Source organism: Gossypium hirsutum, chromosome A10, assembly GCF_007990345.1.
Source record: "Gossypium hirsutum isolate 1008001.06 chromosome A10, Gossypium_hirsutum_v2.1, whole genome shotgun sequence".
NCBI classification, from domain to species: domain Eukaryota; kingdom Viridiplantae; phylum Streptophyta; class Magnoliopsida; order Malvales; family Malvaceae; genus Gossypium; species Gossypium hirsutum.
The window spans coordinates 107,238,625-107,258,900 of NC_053433.1; the positions used below are offsets into that span (position 1 = coordinate 107,238,625).

The 20,276-nt window shown below is 33.8% G+C and overlaps 1 protein-coding gene and 1 long non-coding RNA gene across 3 annotated transcripts; one reads left to right on the plus strand and one right to left on the minus strand.

The window, feature by feature from the left end:
• The first annotated feature begins 4,360 nt into the window (after positions 1 to 4,360).
• On the plus strand, positions 4,361 to 9,675 carry LOC121207625 (putative disease resistance RPP13-like protein 1). The gene is made up of 2 exons (XM_041077978.1): positions 4,361 to 8,886; positions 9,135 to 9,675. The coding sequence occupies exon 1, from the start codon at positions 4,661 to 4,663 to the stop codon at positions 8,834 to 8,836; it is 4,176 nt and encodes a 1,391-aa protein (XP_040933912.1). The 5' UTR covers positions 4,361 to 4,660; the 3' UTR covers positions 8,837 to 8,886; positions 9,135 to 9,675.
• On the minus strand, positions 9,397 to 18,939 carry LOC121207626 (uncharacterized). Of its 2 annotated transcripts, none has more exons than XR_005902720.1 (8): positions 18,827 to 18,939; positions 18,593 to 18,676; positions 18,268 to 18,323; positions 12,479 to 12,584; positions 11,786 to 11,936; positions 10,764 to 10,916; positions 10,373 to 10,515; positions 9,397 to 10,293 (listed from the first exon to the last, which is right to left on the minus strand). It is a non-coding gene; the product is annotated as an uncharacterized lncRNA (long non-coding RNA). The 2 variants fall into 2 exon arrangements; XR_005902719.1 differs by having other exon boundaries at positions 18,224 to 18,323.
• Positions 18,940 to 20,276: the final 1,337 nt, after the last annotated feature.

Below are 20,276 nucleotides of genomic sequence, written 5' to 3' on the forward strand. Positions count from 1 at the left end.
AAGAGGGTAGGATAAAATAAATAGACAGCAAACGGGCTTTTTGGGGTTAGGGATAGAGGGACTTGAACCCTCACGATTTTTAAAATCGACGAATTTTCCTCTTACTATAAAATATTCCATTGTTGTCGGTATTGATATTGACATGTAGAACGAGACTCTATCTTTATTCTCATCCGACTAATCAGTTTTTCAAAATATTTATTAGATTATGGAATGAATGATTTGATTAATGACTATTCTATTCGATTCTTTCTTCAACTTGGAATCGATTCACAACAATTCTTTTTATTTTTCATATTTTCATATAATTATAAATTGATTTTGCATATAATATAATAGAAATAAAAAAAATACGGGTTCGGTTTGTCTTTATTGAGATAGTTTTTCATTAGTATACCTATAAAAAATAGGTATATCTTGCATCCTTTCTAGAGTTTCGATATTCGATATAAGGATTCCTTTACCAACAGTCAACCCTATTTGTTAGAATAGCTTCCATTGAGTCTCTGCACCTATCCTTTCCTTTTTTTCTATTCTCGCTTGCTGAACCTTCATTCATGTTTATTTTCCATACCAAGGCTCAATCCAATTAAGTCCGTAGCATCTACAAATTTCGTCATATCCTCTCTTGTGTCTTGAGATCAGAATCTCATTAGGATTCCCCTCCTTCCCCTTTTCTCCCTCCTTTCCCCCCTTTCCCCTTCTTTCATTTGTTTATTTTCTTTCGTTTATTTATTTACTTTCTTTTTATGCGAAACCAATGAATTTAGTAGATATAAATATAGATTCTTATATCGAAGGGTCTTTACCTATTTTCTTGTTTGTTTATCGTCTTTCGTCTCAATCGGAGACCCATAATGAATTTAGTGAGTACTCTAAGGCTTTACCACTAAACTAACAAACTCATTCCTGTTAACTTTTAACAAAAATAAATTTGAAGGATTCTAATTCCCCTACCTTATGTTAAAAAAAATACTAAAAATCAATCCACCAAAAAAAAAACTAAAAATCTAAATTTTTACTCCTATTCTTCTTAGCCCAATTTTGGGATGTGGCATGTTATACATTATACCTTTTATATTATTTTGACTTAATTTGTCTATTATGAAAAGGGATATAACTTAGAATAAGTATTTTCTAAATTAAGTTTATAAAAGTTTTTATAGTTAAAGCTAGAAACTGTTTGGCCTCTAAACTCAAATATTGCAAGGTTAATGTTGATTATACAAATACAAAAAGTTTTCTTGTTCTATATCACGAGTATGATACCATTTAAGAAAATCGTACCAAACACAAGCACCATAGCCAACCAAACACGTCTAAGGAATTTCAATTCTTTGTAATTACAAACAAGTGAGTATAATTACAATTCTAGTAGTTACACTTCCATTTAATTACTTTGTGTTGTCTAAATAGACCCTAAAGAACTAAATTTATTATTATACTAATAATAAGGGACCATCTCAACATTCTATTAATAATTTAATGAAAGAGTGAATAAAATATCAAATGTCTATAACATTAACGAATATATAAAATATTTTTGAAATTAAGTAATTGATGCCCAAAATAATAATATATAAATAATTATGTGACTATTGATGGAGTTTATCCTATAATTATAATAATGTATCATTTCATTATTTCTTTTAAATTTTATCTATTTATTATTTTAAATTTCTTTTAAAATTACAAAAAATAATTACAAATATAATTCGAATAACTATAAAAATACAATTAGATAAGGGGAACCCAACTCCACCACCCATTTGCACACTTTTTATTATTAGTTTCACTAGGAGCCAAGCCAAGTAACGCATGTACTCTACATTTCTTTATCCCACAAAATGTAGACCCCTTTTTACTATTATTATTAGCTGTCAAAAGCTGTTTTCCAATTACAGTATTTACCTTTTTTTTAACAGGTTTAAAAAATACAGAGAATTAATTATTAAGTTCGCTTCTATAAATATTTTGAGAAATAAAAGGAATTGTTTTTAAATTTTCTTGAAGAAGAAATTTGATTGTTGGGGAAAAGTAGAATTAAGTTATATATTTTTATTAGAGTTAAAATATAATTTTGTTATTTTAATAGTTTATATTTTTATAATTTTTAAAAAATTAAATTAAATTATTATTATTTTTAAAATTAAATTATAATTTTACCATGTACAAACTTAAAAATTATAAATTTCAAAGAGCTAAATGTTTATATCATTAGTGAGTAAACTTTTTTTGAGAGTTGAGCTATTGGTGTCCAAAATAGTGACATGCTAAGAGTTACGTGACTATTGATATGATTTATCCTATAATTATAATCATGAATCATCTAACTACTTTTTTTTTCACAATAAATTATCTATTTATTTATTGTTAAAATATTCTTTTAAAAATGTTATAATATAATTGCAGTTATAACTATAAATAAAGCTTATATGTCAAAAAAAAAACCTTAAGGACATATAAAAAGAATCAATTAAGCTCCATTGGTTAACGATTTTCATCATTGATCATGTTGGCCGTTAAAATAAATTGATTGACTAATCATATGGTGACATATATCAGGTTTTGATTTAATCTAATATTTTCCCATAAAAATTATAAAATTATTAAAAATAAAAATATTTTAAAAAATATTAAAATTTATATAAACTTATAAAAATTTATAAAAGATATAATAAAATCTGAAATTTATATAAAAAATTATAATTTTTCCAATTTTCTTGAGGGAGAAGTTGGATTGTAAGTACAAAGTTGAGAAAAAAAATTTTGTTTTATATTTCGTCTAGAGTTAAAATTGTTTATATTTTTATTATATAAATAAACTGTATATATAAAAAAAAGTCCTTAAGAAAATGCAAAAAAAAAAAATCAATCAACTCCCTATATTATATTCGCACCCAATTAATCCCTAGTTATTGTTTAAAAAAAATTCAATTAAGTCCCTTTGTTAATTTGTTAATGATTTTAATTATTGACCACATTGACCTTTAAAATAAATTGACGGGCTAATCAAATGATGATATGTTTTAACTTTTGATTTAATCTAATATTTTTCCATAAAAAATTATAAAATTATTAAAATTAAAAAAATAAAATTGATATAAACTTAAAAAAATTATAAGAAAAAAGACAATAAAAGCAAAAATATATATATAAAAATATAACAAGCAATAGAAATTCAATCATGTAAAAAAAAAAAAAGGCTGTCATGCCATATCACTAGTGGTACAGAAATGGAGCCGCATCAAACAAAAGTGGTTGACAAATAGGGCAACAGAAAAGGCCCACTCTCGGCACTCAGGCACAAGACACCCAAATTCTAATACCATGCAAAAATAATTAGAACAAAGGGAGGGGTCATACCTTATAAGCCCAAAGGTGATCAATCAAAGAACCACAATCTTAACGCAATAAGCAACTAAAAAGGGAACAAAGTCACAAATAACACCGAACTAGAGACAATAACTGATGTCAAAATTTTTAACATTTTGTATATATTTATTATTGTTGTTATCATCGTCCTCAGCATTTTGCATCAAATTTCTCTATTTCCATAGTTATCATTTATCTCTTTGTTGATATTTATTTATGATTAAAGATAATTTTATAAAAATTTTATGTGATGGCATAATGATTAAGGGTATCCACCGTCCCACGTGTCTGAATTTGAGTTGCATTAATTATATTTATTATTCAAGTTTTGTCAAAAAGAAAAAAAAGATAATAATTTTGTGAATTAAATTTATATTCTACCCCAAACCAAATATAAAAATTTAAAATAACTTATCAAAAGCTGAGCTCCTTCGCAACATAACTCTTTGGCTTATTAATTATTTTTTGTACTATAATAAAAAATAAATAAACAAAATGCAAAGATGGAGCTAAGGAATCATTGGAATTACATGATGATTTCAGGCCAAGAAGCAAATTTGTTGATTAAAAAATGAAAAGGTTCTTCATTAGCAATAATAAGCAATTAAAAATAAACATTTTATAATATAGTGGGCACATGCATTGCCATTTTCCTTTCTTTTATTTTGTCCTCATTAATTAATTTATTATTCTTAGTCAATTCCCCAAATTTAATTGGTAAATATATTTGAAGTTTTAAATTGTGGCCAGTTTTTAACTGCTTTCTTTTTTTTTTTATATGGAAGTTTGGTCACAATGGTTTTCAAAAAACAATAATAATTATATAATAATATTATTATTTAACTTGAACGGTCCGTTTGTAAAAAATTATCTGTCACTGTGAATTGATTTGTATTACTTTACTTGGTTTATGTGTACAACTGTTAATGTTGAAGGAGAGAAAACAGAGAACAAGATGAAAAACAAGCAGAAGAATACATACAAAACTAATCTCACATCAATTTTATCAAGAGTTACATCTTTTCAAAGTCAAACATCACCGAATGCTAACTACTACCGCTGACTATCTTCAAAATCACACAACTTCACAATTCGGTGCATAAGTAAACTAAGGTTCAAACTAAACAATATGGAGCTACATTTGGACTAAATCAAACCAGCATGCAACCAAGCTAAATCAGCAGCATAATTGGCCATCCTGCAACAACAACAAACAATTAATCGTTATTTTTCTCAACCTTTTCTACTCTCATTTTGTCCTCATATTTCTTGCAAGAACGCCAAGATGCCTTTGCTTGAGGCCTTGACAGCTATACGAGAAGTTGTTGTTTCCAAGGTCATCGACTTTCTCCTTGACAAGTTGGCCTTGTCCGACTTCCTGCAATTCCCTACTGAAAAAGAGGTTCAAGAGATGATCGAGAAGTTGAAGGAGGAGCTGAAGGCGATCCGTGCGGTGCTTGATGATGCTGAAGAGAGACAGTTGAAAGAGCAGTCTGTGAAAATCTGGTTGACCAACCTTCAAAACTTGGCGTACGATGTGGAGGATGTTTTGGACGAGTTTGAAACCGATATTTGTAAGTTCAATTTCATGATGGAACGTCGAGGCAGTTCAAGTAAGAGACCCAAACTCATCCCTGATTCATTCAATGTTTTTATGTTTCATAGAGATATGATGTCCAAGATAAAAGATCTCACAACCAAACTGAAAGAGTTGGAACCTCAAAAACACCAGCTACAGTTTAAAGTGATTGGTTCCGAGAGACCCAAAAGATTAGATGAAAGGCTGCATCCTACTTCTATGGAGATTGAATGCCATGTGTATGGCAGAGACAAAGACAAACAAACAGTGCTTGATTTGCTCTTGAAGAGTGATAATGAAGGAAATTTTGTGATTCCCATTGTTGGGATGGGTGGAATTGGTAAGACAACCCTTGCCCAGCTTGTTTACAATGATGCTTCCATTCGAAAACATTTTGACCTCAAAGCATGGGTTTGTGTCTCGGATGATTTTGATGTTAGGAGGATAACAAAAGAAATCTTGCAGTCAATTACGTCCAAACCATGTAATGATGATCTAAATACGCTTCAGGAAAAGTTAAAGAGGGAGTTGGAGGAGAAAAAATTCTTGATTGTTTTGGATGATGTATGGAATGAGAATTATCATAACTGGACCATTTTACAATCTCCATTTTTAACAAAGACGAAAGGAAGCAAAGTTATTGTGACAACAAGAAATCATGGTGTTTCATCAACAATGGGTGCTTTCCATGCTCATTCTTTAGAGGTTTTGTCAGATGATGCTTGCTTGTCTATATTTGCTCAACATGCATTGGGAGCAAGGGACTTTGGAGGACATCCAAACCTAAAAGAAGTTGCTAAGAAAATAGTGAGAAAATGCAATGGTTTGCCTTTGGCTGCTAAAACCCTTGGTGGCCTATTGCGCACTAATGTTGACCTTGATGCTTGGGAAGATGTATTAAAGAGTGAGATATGGAAGCTATCAGAACATCAATCTGGTATAATCCCAGCTCTACAATTGAGCTACCATCATCTTCCTCTGCATTTGAAGCGATGTTTTGCGTATTGCGCCATTTTTCCCAAGGACTATGAGTTTGAAAAGGAAGAAATAATCTTGCTATGGAGAGCACAAGGGTTTCTACAGGAAGCACCAGAAAAACAAATCACTGATGATTTGGGTCACAAGTACTTCAGAGATCTAGTATCCAGGTCCCTTTTGCAAATATCCATCAAAGACAATTCTCGATTCGTTATGCATGACCTTATTAATGATTTGGCTCAATCAGTTGCTGGAGAAATATGCTTTAAGATAGAGGGTAATCAACAAATTTCGAAGCATGCTCGTCACTTATCTTACATTGCCAATGAGTATGATGGCATCAAAAAATTTGAAGGCATTTATGAAGCGCAACATTTACGAACCTTTTTGCCATTGAGGTTATGCGATAATTGTCAAAGCCATATAACCTATAGCTTTTTGACCAATGATGTTCTAATGTATTTGTTGCCAAATTTAAGATGCTTAAGGGCGCTTTCTTTAGAAGGGTACCATATCACCAGGTTATCAGATTTTTTGAAAGATTTGAAACATTTAAGGTACCTAAATTTTTCTCACACTTCTATAAAAAGCTTGCCTGAGTCAGTAAGTACCCTCTACAATTTAGAAACCCTCCTATTGAAGGAATGTAAATACCTAGAGAAGCTACCTTCAGAGATGGAAAAGCTAGTCAACTTATGCCATCTTGATATGACTGGTGCAGATAGGTTAGAAGGTATGCCAAGTAATTTTAGCATGCTAACTAATCTTCAAACACTTTCCGTTTTTGTTTTGGGTAAAGGCAAGGGATATCAAATAGAGGAGTTAAAGGATTTGTCAAATCTCAAGGGTGAACTTTGTATTTTAGGATTACAGAATATTGTTGAACCTCGAGATGCATGGATGGCTAAGTTATGTGATAAGTCAAGACTTGAAAAGTTGGAATTTCAGTTTGAATGGTCATCAGCTCGAAAATTTGAGAATAGAATAAAAGAAGTCGAGAAAAAAGTGTTGGATGGACTTCAACCTTCAAAAAACCTCAAGGAGCTTACCATTAAGTACTACTGTGGTGCAATGCTGGCTAATTGGGTAGGAGATTCGTCCTTCAATGGTTTACAATCTTTATGCATTGATGATTGTCCAAATTTATTAACACTGCCATCAATTGGGAAGTTGCCATTGTTGAAGATGGTATGCATTAGGAGATTGGAAAGTGTAACTAGTGTAGGAGATGAGTTCTTTGGAGAGAACACGAAGATAGCATTTCCTTCATTGGAGATTCTAGAGTTTTTCAACATGCCTGAATGGGAGAACTGGAACTTCTTTGAAGTTGACAAGGAAGCTAGGAAATTCCCTAAACTTCGTGAACTCCTTATTCAAAGTTGTCCTTCATTGTTGGGGAGTATACCGGAATACCTTCCTTCTTTGGAGAAACTTACAATTCGCGACTGTAAGAAGATGATAATTTCCATTCAAGGCTTTCCAATGCTTTCAGAAATAGAAATTCATAGGTGCCATGAGGTAGTGTATAAAGGCTTTGCCAATGACAGTTCATTAGAAAGAGTTTCATTTTCGTGCATTCCTAAATTCACTTGTGCAGTGGAATGCATGAGGTTAAGACCAATAAAAGTGCAATCTCTTGAGATTGATGATTGTGAGGAGTTGTTTTCTTTCCGAGAGAACAATTGGAGATGTCTTACTCAGTCTATGTCTCTCGGCATTTTAAGAATTTCTACTTGTCCGCAACTTGCCTCCATAGGAGCAGAAGAGGAAAGACAAGAATCCATGCAATTGAAGATCCCTTACAACATTGAGAAACTGATGATAAGGAATTGTGAAAGGCTAGAAAAGCTATCAACAACCTTACACTGCCTCACATCAGTTAGGGTGATAAAGCTTAACAATTGCCCAAAATTGATTTCTCTTACAAGGAGCAATTTGCCTTTGAATTTGAAAGTGCTGAGTATTCGCTCTTGCAAAAAATTGCAATGTTTGTTGTTAGATGGAGGAGGGAATGTGAACTCTAGCAATGCTTGTGCTCTTCGGCAGTTGGTTATTTCCGATTGTGAATCTCTAAAGAGAATAAACAGAAGTGAGTTACCTTCCACCCTTAAACAACTTACCATAAGCTGGTGCCAAAAGCTAGAGTTGGTAGCCCAAGAAATTCAAGATAACTCCTCTCTTGAATTACTTCATATAAGTTCCTGTGATAATATCAAGGAATTACCTCAAGGATTGAGCAAGCTCAAGCATCTCCAGAGTATATGCATATCAAGTTGTTCAAATTTGATTTCATTTCCGGAGAGTGGTTTACCCACCACAAACCTCAAAGTCCTCCGCCTCCGAAGTTGTGAACTGCTCCAAACTCTACCTAAGAATATGTACTGCTTCAACTCTCTAGAAGAGCTAACAATAACAAAGTGTCCAAATGTGACATCTTTCCTAGTGGAAGGCCTTCCTACAAACCTCCTATCACTTAATGTTGAAGGACCTAATATTTGTAAGCCAATAATTGAGTGGGGATTGCATAGGCTTACTTCTCTTAAATATCTCTGGATAGAGAATGGGTGTCGAGATGCGGAATCGTTTCCACAAGATGAGTTAGGAATCACACTGCCCCCCACTCTTACCCGTCTCTGCATCTATGGATTCCCAAAGCTGGAAAGCCTATCCTCCAATGGATTTCGTAACCTCACCTCTCTGGAGTGGTTGTTCATCTATGATTGCCCAAATCTCAAGTCTCTTCTTGGAAAGAACATGCTGTCTTCGCTTTTGCTGCTACAAATTCATAAATGTCCGGTGCTAAAAGAACGATGCAAAAAGGAAGAAGGACCCGACTGGTCCAACATAGCCCACATACCTTTTGTCTACATTTCAAACAAAAGATGTGAAAGTTGGGAGGCTTGAATTATTCTGTTGATGCTTCAGCTGATTCTGTTTTTGAATCAAAGTCGCAGGTATGTCTATTTAAATTTCATTATAACTACTGATTCGTGGAATATAATATTACCGAGAAAGATAATCATAAATCCAAAAGGATTAACCTTCATAAACTATAAAAAAAAAAACATGAAGGATACTTCAACTAAAACAAAAAAAGGAAAATAAAAACTGTTTATATTTTTGATAACTTCTGAAATCCTTCTATTGTACAATAAACTTTTCGTCTTTCATAGCTATTTACACTTTGAATTTTTGTTTGCAGACACTTATGAAAGTGACTACAAGACTTGTATATGCTGGTTTTGCATGGTCAAATTTGTTAGCAGTGGTTCCAGCTCCTGAATCTTCAGCTTCAAAGTCGATCTCTGTTGTTGGAATTTCCCGACTCTCATTTTTTATTATCAGTTGACGATAGCTGAAGTAATGTATTTATTGTGGTGGTTGAAAATTGTGATATTGTAGCCACTCTTTCATGTTATAGTTGCTAAGGGAAGTCCTATTAAAGTATAAATGACACAAGTAACTTACAGTGTAACTAGCAGAGAGCAATTTGATTAAAAAACAGCCAAATGAAGGGACAACAGAGTGTTTTTCCCATATCCGAACTCCAATTAGGTTTGAATACGTGAGGCCATCTCCGCTGAAGCTATACTCTGCTTTCTTAACGAGGCATCATAGACGGAGCTTGTAATCCTAATATTTAACTGTGTTAAAGATGGATGCTGTAAATCAACTAGTGTTGTGTGCAATAATAAGACATATTACATCCTCAAAGAGAAACGCGAGTTAAAATTTGGAGGTGACATTGTTAGAGAGACAACCCTAAATCTCAAACATAGATCGTAAAAAAGACATGTAGAATACCAAAAAAAAAATGGACACTGCAGTCATCAAGCTCCATCATACATGTTCTCTGCACTAAGTTGTTCATGCCTCAGAGAAGCCAAGTAAGGTAAGAGGAAACACAACATTAGACCCGGCCATTTATTCTTGTGATGAAATAGTTACTTTCCGAGCAACACTGTTACCAATCTGATCTCAGGTTGGGCCCGTACAGGTCGGAAAAAGGCAACTTTTAAAACCAGCATCCTTAAGACCAAAGACCACGTTCATGGTTTCACCTTAATACTTCAAATTTCAAGCTGCAAGAAGATGGTATGTTCTCAATGTAAAGGCTAACTTGGCGGAGTTAAATTAATTTACACTAGCTTTCGATAATTTACATTCATTTTCATGAACCTAAGGTGGGCAGATTCCGACATAGGGAGAGAAACATGGCCACCCAAGACATGAAAACAAATGTACAACTAATTCCCTATTCTTGCCATTCCACGGAACCATACTCGACCAGAAATTGTGGCCTTCGAGTCCTTTGACTTGATTTCCTTCTTTTGCAAACCCAACACTGAAAAGGAGAAATGCTGCAACATATACAACTCAAATATTCACTTCTGATTCAAAATAAAGATACTTGAACTGCTAAAAGAATATTGTACTTACATCAAGCATGGTTCAAATTTCTTGACTCCAATTATCAGAAATCATACAATCTGAACCCATCACAGTATCCAAAGTGGTATGCTTCTTTTCAGAGAAAGGAAGAAGCTTCCCTGAGTACAAGCTCCTTAGATCCAACTACTTGGCTGCAATAAATAGAGGATTCCGTTACAAATATATAAAAAATAGAAAATCAAAACAATAAATAGAATGGAAGGGGAATGGTGGAATGGAATAGTTAAATATCTTTTGCAAAAGATGTTTCTCTGTGAGAGCTTAATATAAACCTTTGAATCAGTCTGTTAATTCACCACCAACCTACCTTGATAACTGAAACTCGTACAAACAATTATAAATTTATAATGAAGCTGGAAGGGGAAAAAAAGGCACTGACCATCATGGGTATCATTCTCTTTGAAGCACATTGTCGTAGGTGACAAGACGCCCTATTCTCACCTTCACAAACTATAACTGCCATTGATATTTTCTCAGCATCAAGATTTTGAATTAAGCACAGGAGAGTTTTGAACACACGTCCCCCTCCATGCTAGCCAACACAAAAAGAAAATGGTAATAGTTTTAGACTATTTTGACTATCGAAGTGGAAGAAAAAGAAAAGGATTTGTTAAAATTGATTGCAACTAAACCAATTACAAAGCATTGTTCTATAAGCTCAGAAGCTTAAAGGGTAGCAAATAATTCACACTTATGACAAGAATTTCAGCACCCTGACTACTATTACACTATATTGACATCAACTATACAGCAGCTTTTACAACAAACTGAACTTTGAATGACTTTAGCAAAATGAAGTACGAACATAGACTGGAATATGGCATCCCAACGTGATCAAATTGAATTGAAACCTTTAAAAGTGGCCTCTTTAAGGATAGCTCAAACCATGATGGAACATTAACCATTTGCATACATAAATTTCATTACATTAACCAAAATGTTAAAGAATCTATGAAGTTCTCAATAAGACTAGAAAACGGCTATGTTAACTGAGCCCTCCTCCAAGAACGCCTGCTGCAAAGTATCCTTCAAATATGAATATGATCTTGCCAGGGATTTAGGGGTATTTGAAGAAACTATTTTATATGCATGGCTCTGGCCTTTCTAAGGTACCGACAGACAGCATTTAATCATTAAAACCAATAATGATTGTAAATGTGAATCATTCTTTGCACTCTGACACACACACGCACTCAAAAGAAAAGTGTGTGAAACAAATGTTTTACTCGTCAGGACTCAAGTAAATAATCAATAAGCAGCCTATAACCTAGTGAGAACAGCTTTAATATGAACAAGTCACTGCAATAATGTGCTTAATAAAAGACACAATCAGAATAACCAAGTAGAAGCAAAAAGCTGTTAGCACTATCTGAAGTTCCTGAAACTGAAAATAGCATTTACCTGGATTACTTTTGCAAATTTGGTACAGAAATGTGGCCTCCCATGAAGCATAACTCCTACTCCATCAAAAAAATAGCCATTGTTATCATTACGTACAGGCTTCCCAATTCTTGTAAGCCTAGTTTCTCATTGATTCAACAGAACCATGTATCTGCAGGAAAAATAAATAAAATTGAAGTTTTCATCAGAAACAATATAGAGGAAAGAACATGGGTAAAAGCCCTTACAAATTAAAAGATGACAGACGTTACTAGAAAAGGCATGATTATTGATTAGAGGCTTGAAGTTTTACTTTGAATCAATTTGTGAAACCTAGGTGCTTATTAGGAATAATTCCAATTTATATTTGTATATATCCAGAAATCAGGAACACTTACACAAATATACATTTTTTTTCCTTTTGAAACCATATATGCCAGAACTCAACTGAATTTTAATTTGATAATCTAATGAAGCATTTACTAGTAGGGAAGTGTAAAGAAATTATTATCCAGTTAGCCCCAAAATTTCCCTGGAAAACAGCCAAGGAGCACAAAAGTAGACAACAGTAAATCAAGGAAAAAGTACTTAATTATAAAGTTCCAGAAGAAGCTAAAATTTCTAAAAGGCAGTTGCACAAACAAAATTCTGTCATTTTAACACAAAACCAAGATTAACAAGTGGCAAGTAAAACTAAGATATGAAAGAACCTACTTTTCAGGTGATAACGCAGAACCAGCTGTAACTGAATCAGTAAGCCGCTTATCTTTTAGAATTAATGAATTCACCGCATATGCATCAGGAATTTGTTTGTTTGTAGCTGGTAGTGAAAAAGAAAAAATCTGTCATTCAAAATGCCAACACACAACAAGATCATGCAGACCAAACTTCTAAAAGTCTGATGGCCCTAATTGACTTGACAAACAAATTATACCTAATAAGTTCTAACAATACCTCACTCAGTCGCTATCAGAAACAGATCCAAAAAAGATATATATATAAAATAACATAAAAAGAGTGACGAAATTAACAAATAACAAAAATTTATTATCTTAAGTTGTTAAGAACAAGCTTTTTCTATTCCGTCTTATTCATAAGAAATTACATAAATATTTATACACATAGTAAGCCAAACTTAGGAAACTCTATACTAGGAAACAGACTAACTCTAGGGATGCTGTCTAAAAAAAACAACCTTAAAGTTAGGGATAGTAATCAGTAAAATATTTACAGAATCCTATCTGATACACTTAAATATTCCTTAATTAGTAAACTGTAATCTGACACTCCCCCTCAAGCTGGGAAGTGGATATCATCCATTCTCAGCTTGCTTATTAGTTTTTGAAACAACTTTCCAGACAACCCTTTGGTAAGTATGTCTGCTAGTTGACCATCAGTGGACACAAATAAAGTGAAAATTAAGCCACTGTCCAATTTTTCCTTTATAAAATGTCTGTCAACCTCAACGTGCTTCGTACGATCATGTTGAACTGGATTATGTGCAATATTGATAGCAGACTTATTATCACAATACAACTTCATTGGACCTTCCCACTTGATCTTCAAATCTTCCAAAATAATTTTTAGCCATAATAGCTCACAAATTCCAAGAGCCATCGCCCTAAATTCAGCTTCTGCATTAGATCTAGCCACAACATTCTGTTTTTTACTCCTCCAAGTCACAAGATTGCCTCCTAGGAAAGTGCAATAGCCCGAGGTTGATCTTCTATCAACCATAGACCCTGCATAATCTGCATCAGTATAGGCTTCAAGGGTTAAATTCTCCCCCTTTTTAAATAGGATTCCTTTACCTGGCGTGCCCTTTTAAGTACTGTAGAATTTGATACACAGCTCTAAGATGTGATTCTTTGGGGTTGTGCATAAACTGACTTACAACACCGACTGCATAGGCAATATCCGGTCTGGTATGAGACAAGTAAATGAGCTTCCCCACAAGTCTTTGTTATGAACTTTTATCAACTGCTGCATCTTCTAGTGCATCTCCAAGTCTGTGATTCACCTCTATGGGTGTGTCTGCTGGTTTACATCCCAACTTGCCTGTCCCTGTCAACAAATCAACTATGTATTTTTGCTGAGATATGAAGATTCCTTCCCGAGAGTGTGCCACTTCAATACCAAGGAAATATTTTAACTTTCCCAGGTCTTTGACTTCAAATTCTTTTACTAGGCATTTCTTTAAATTCTCCATTCCTTCCAGGTCATCACCAGTCACTATAATGTCATCTACATAGACTAATAAAGCAGTCACTCCCCCTGAAGATGAGTGTTTTACAAACAGAGTGTGATCTCCTTGACTCTGTTTATACCCCAACTTGAGCATTACTTTGGTAAATCTTCCAAACCAAGCCCTCGGGGACTGTTTTAGTCCGTACAAAGCCTTTTTTAGTCTGCAAACTACCTGTCATGTATTTGGACCGAATCCTGGTGGAACATCCATATAGACTTCCTCCTCAAGATCACCATGTAAAAAGGCGTTTTTTATGTCAAATTGCTGTAATTTCCAGCCTCGGTTGGCAGCTAGGGACAACAACACTCTCACAGTGTTCATCTTTGCAACAGGGGCAAATGTCTCAAGGTAGTCTACTCCATACATTTGAGTGTACCCTTTAGCAACCAATCTTACTTTGTACCTCTCCAAAGAACCATCTGATTTATACTTCACTGTGTACACCCAGCGACATCCCACTGGTTTCTTTCCTCTCGGTAATTTCACCAAGTCCCATGTCTTATTTTTTTCAAGAGCTTCCATTTCAACCTTTATGGCATTTTTCCAATTCTCATCTTCTAATGCCTCGGATACTATTTTGGGAATGGAGATAGAATTTAGGCTAGTAAGAAAGGCTTTGTGGTTATGAGACAAATTTTTGTAAGACAAAAATAAGTACAAGGGATGTTTTGTACAGGCTCTAATCCCTTTTCTAATAGCAATGGGAAATTCATCTAAATTTTCAGTAGTTTCAGTAGTAGGTTCAGCAATTACCTCAAGTTGTATAGGAGGAGAAGATGATTGAACTTGCACCGGTGCCTTCTTCCTTGAGTAAACCAGTAAAGGACGAGTAGTGTCCTGAATCCCTCTTTGTGATTTGGGTGTATTAGGCTCTGTTTCAGGTTGCTGGACAGGAGCTGGAATGTGAGTGTTTGGTTGCTGGACGGGAGCTGGAATGTGAGTGTTTGGTTGCTGGACAGGAGCTGGAATGTGAATGTTTGGTTGCTGGATAGTAGCTGGAATGTCAAGAAGAAAGAATTCTCTATCCTTATCTTCTGTGAATAAGATCTCCCCCTGAAGATAAGGACGAGTAAAGAAATTCTCTTGTTCTGCAAAAGTAACATCCGCTGATACATAAATTTTTTTTGTGGCTGGATGATAGCATTTGTACCCCTTTTGAGTGGAAGAATAACCCAGAAAGACACACTTGACAGCTCGTGGATCAAATTTTCCTCTATTTTGAGAATGTACATGTACAAAGGCAACACAACCAAATATTTTGGGAGGAAGGCTACTTGAAGTACTAAAATCAGGAAAGAATTTTGCTAGAACTTGCATAGGACTTTGAGATTCAAGGACTTTTGTAGGCAATCTATTTATCATATGAGTAGCAGTTAAAACAGCCTCCCCTCAGTATTGTTTAGGGACATTTTTTTGGAACAAGAGGGTTCTTGTAATAGCTAAAATGTGACCATTTTTTCTTTCGGCAACACCATTTTGTTGGGGTGTGCTAACATAAGATGACTCATGTATAATGCCTCTTTCTTGGAACTATGGTGAGAGAAACTGATTGAAATAGTCCTTGGCATTGTCTGACCTAAACCTTTTTATTTCAGCTCCAAATTGTGTTTTGATCATGTTGTAAAAGGTTGGAAAGACAAACCTTACATCAGATTTCTGTTTTAAAAGAAATATCCAAGACACACGGGTACAATCATCAATAAAGGATACAAACCACCGAGCCCCAGAAATATTTGAAATAGTGGATGGTCCCCAAACATCACTATGAATAAGAGTAAAAGGAGCGGATGTTCTTTTATTGCTTATCGGAAAAGAGGTACGTTTATGTTTTGCAAGTTCACAGACATCACAATGGAATTTTTCAACAGTTAATCCTTTGAACAATGAAGGAAACATAATTTTAAGGACTCTAAACGATGGATGACCAAGGCGGAGGTGATGGAGCCAATGTTTTTATTGGTTTTAATAGATTCGGATATGAAAGATAATGGTGAGGAATTCAGAGCACTAACTTCTCCACTGGATTCCTCAAGATAGTATAGGCCATTTACTTCCTTAGCATGTCCAATCAGCCTCCTCGTATTCTGTTCCTGAAAAAGACATCGATTGTGATAAAAAACCACAATACAGTTAGAGTCTTTGGTAATTCTTTGGATGGATAGAAGATTGGTAAATAGTTTTGGAACATGAAGGACATTTTTAAGAGTAAGGGTTTTGTTTATAACAATATCACCCTGACCAGCCACTGTGATCACAGAACCATCGGCTACTGTTATCTTTCTACTACTAGGACAAGGTGTATATGAAACAAATTTTTGTGAGGAGTGGGTCATGTGGTCTGTAGTTCCTGAGTCAATGACCCAAGAACTTTTTGTGGGTATATCCGAGATTTTAGAATTTTGAGAAGAGGATATACCTGAAAAAACCAAACCACTAGTACCTATTAAAGGAGATTTTTCCAATGATCCCAGCAGATTCTTCAACTTCTCAATTTCTTCTTTACTGAACTCAACAGATGATTCTTGAGAATTCCCTTCTCCAGTGTTGCTGGTTTTGACAGTTTCAGCCATTTTTCTTTTGAACAAATTCTACAGGCTTGAGGGTTGATCGGGAATGAGAAGAAGTTGCCAGACAAAGAAAAAAATCCCAGAATTTGAGCTAAAAAAAGGCTCGGATACCATGTTAAGAACAAGCTTTTTCTATTCCGTCTTATTCATAAGAAATTACATAAATATTTATGCACATAGTAAGCCTAACTTAGGAAACTCTATACTAGGAAACAGACTAACTCTAGGGATGCTGTCTAAAAAAAACAGCCTTAAAGTTAGGGATAGTAATCAGTAAAATATTTACAGAATCCTATCTGATACACTTAAATATTCCTTAATTAGTAAACTGTAATCTGACATAAGTAAACACTAAATTAGCAAGATTCTTAACAACTTTTAGGGGGGCGCGGGAATTAAATATTTGATCTTTTAGAGAAGGGCACTAAAGTTCTTTAGCATTGATAAAGGAAATTGTGAACGAGACAAGGTGGCTAAACCACCCAATTTTGTTATATAAAAGGTGGAAATACAGTAATCTGTTAGGTTATATTTTGGAACACTTGCAGCACTGATATAGCATGGTTCAAAAACTGAACATTGTTGTGGCTCTTGGATGATTGAAAAGAAGCGTCCATCATGGCTCTTATAGAGAGGAGTTTAGCAGCTACAGTGTGATCCCAAATTAGAGCACTTGCACTTCAATCAATGTTCTCATTGGGATGCAACTAAATCTGATTAGAACCAGATTCCATGTGGCACAACTTTCTGGTTATACTTAGCTACATCTAATCCCTACATGCATTAGTTTCGAACTAGCCACAAGTTATATGGATTTAAAACTTGTGGCATAACATCATGTCTCCTGAGTTTTGGCTGTCGTGCTTCTGTCTTTTTTCTTATTTTTCTTTTTACCACACAAGCACTTCCTCCGATGTCATACTCAATTCACCTTTCTTTCTTGACTTCCTTAACACCTAAAAGATCGTCCAAGGTGAGAACCTTCAATGCTGAAAGAAAACTTTAGCTGTACCATACCTCTTTGCACTGGCATTAAATGGAGATTCAGAAGCATCTTAACTAACCTCAAAAGAAAATTGATGTTTCGTACATAGACAAGTCAATTGGCAGGGCCGGTTCAGATTTGAATCAGGTCGATTCAATTTAGGTTAGGGTCATCTAAGGTTCAAATCATTCAAATTTAGGTCATTTCAGATTCAATTAATTAAATCCAAAATCAGACCAAATTTAAACAAATTTTTTGGTCAAATCAAATTCTTTTAGAACATTAATGGTTTAGATCATTCAAGTTTAGTCAGGTCAGTCAAATTTGGGTCAATTCATGTCCAAGTTGATTCAAGTTCCAGACTTCGGGTTTTTTCAGGCTCCGTTAGGTAGTTTCACGTTGTTAACTTTATATGATCAATTCATAATGCATACCAATCAAGCCAAAAATTCCATTCAAAGACTTTAAGTTCGTAGCTAACAAACTTTAATATTAAATGCAAATATGTTTCATAAGTAAAATCTTATCAAACAAAATTTCTTCTGCAAGTCTAAACAACAGATATAATTTATTTCTAATTTGGAAAAAAAAAAACTCAAACCCGAATTTTCTTTTCTAATACTATAAAACATAGATAATAGATAATAAAAACAACTTACATCCTTGGAAGAAGGAAAAGAACTAATTGGTGAATTGTCTTCACCTGATAAAATTAAACAGCAGCAATTCTGAATCTTCTCCTTGTATACATGAAAACTCCTATTTCAAAAAGCATAATTATTATTTCACCAAATTTAATGCACAACAGTTTCAAATTTCAACCAAACAAGATAAAATTAGCATCTGGCAGATAGAAAAGAAAAACTTAAAGTTACATGAGAACTCAAAATTTGCAAAAGTAATAACGGCAACTATTTCACCAAATTTCAACCGAAGTAAGTAAAATTATCTTCTTGCGTATATGAAAGAAATTCTCAAAAAGAACAAGAACAAATCAAATTGTAAAAATTAATCCCAAAACAGAGAACCTTAAATTGTTGGTGAGAAGGGCTTCTGGGCTGCACTGAGGAATCTGTGATTCGTTGCAGACAAGCTGGAAGCCAAGCCAATTCCTATTATTACAACAAAATTATTTGGTTTTATTCTCTTAAACTCAGAATTAATGTTAAATTATTAACAGATTAAAAGTAGAAATAATAAAGGGAAAAAAATTATCTTCTTTTGCTAGGAAAGAAAACTTTAAGAAGAAAAGAGATTTTCACCTCGGAAGATTGGGGAGGACGAAACCCTAAGCTTCTCATTTGGGCCCCAATCAAATCACAGAGAGATTTTTGTCACACTCTCAACTCATAAGTTTCTTTTATGAGTATTTTCGCGCCAAAAAAATCAGATTAAATAAGGTGAAAATACCTTTTGGGATTGAATTAAAATAATCCTTTATTATTGAATAAATCAATTTTCTCTTTATAATATTAAAAAATCAATTAATTTCAAATCTTCGATTAATGTAATTTTTATGTCTGAATATCACAATTAGGTCCATTTTGATATTTGAACTTATTAACAATGTCCATTTTTGTTTTGAATTTGAAAAATGGTGAATTTTATACTCTTAATTCTTTAAATTAATGTTTCTATACTTCAGAGAATATTTGGAAGCAAAAGGAGTGAAAAATAAACAAAATTTGAAAAATCGGAGTAAGTTTTAGGATTCATACGGGCTAGGTCATTCCACACGAGTTAGACACACGGTCGTGTGATTCACACTGGCTGTCACATGACCATGTGCCAGACCGTGTGGGAATAGCGAATCCTACTCCAAACCTGCGAGAAAACGAGTTTTTTAAGTTTTTCAGACATTTTAAGAATATATATGACAAAAATAAGAAGAGAGAAAGGAGTCGTAATAGAATATTTAAGACAATAATTCAGAAAAAAAACCATAGAAATAGACACTGAAGCAGATTTCTATCAAGATTTTAGATATCCTTTTGATTTCTTTGAAATTTATTGTGATTATGCGTGCTTAATTCTTGTTTAATATTTCTAAGCTATTAATCCATATTTGATGTGTTGAAATTAGGGGAGAAATAAACCCTGTTTAAGATTAGATCTAGCGTAATTGAGTAAAGTTGCATGTAATCTTATTAGCATAATTTAGTGATTTCTACGGATTAAAATACTAATTGAATTCTTTCTTAGCTATTATTTTGCTCCTCATTTGTTTTTTGTCACGTTCATAATCAATTATTTCAATTTCTCAATTAAATAATAAAAAGACTGTAATTATTAGATGCATTTGTCTTAGTTAAATTTTTAGTTGGTTTAGGATTGTATGATGGAAACCATCTATTTTTCCTAACTCCAACTAGGTTTGTATGCTTGAGGCCATCTACTCTGCTATCCTAACTCGACCTCGTAGATTGTGCTGGTAATTTGTTAAAAACATGGAGGCTGCAGTCATCGAGCTCCAACTTTCATGTTATCCTCACTATGTGAAGATCATACCTCAGAGAAGCTTAGAGAGGTAAAGAGGAAGTACAACATCATACTAAGGCCAGTGATGAACCTCAACCTTCTAAAAACCTCAAGGAGCTTACCAGTAAGTACTATTGTCTCCATAGGAGCAGAAGAGGAAAGACAAGAAACGATGCAATGGAAGATCCCTTACAACATTGAGAAAATAATGATAAGGAATTGGGAAAGGCCAGA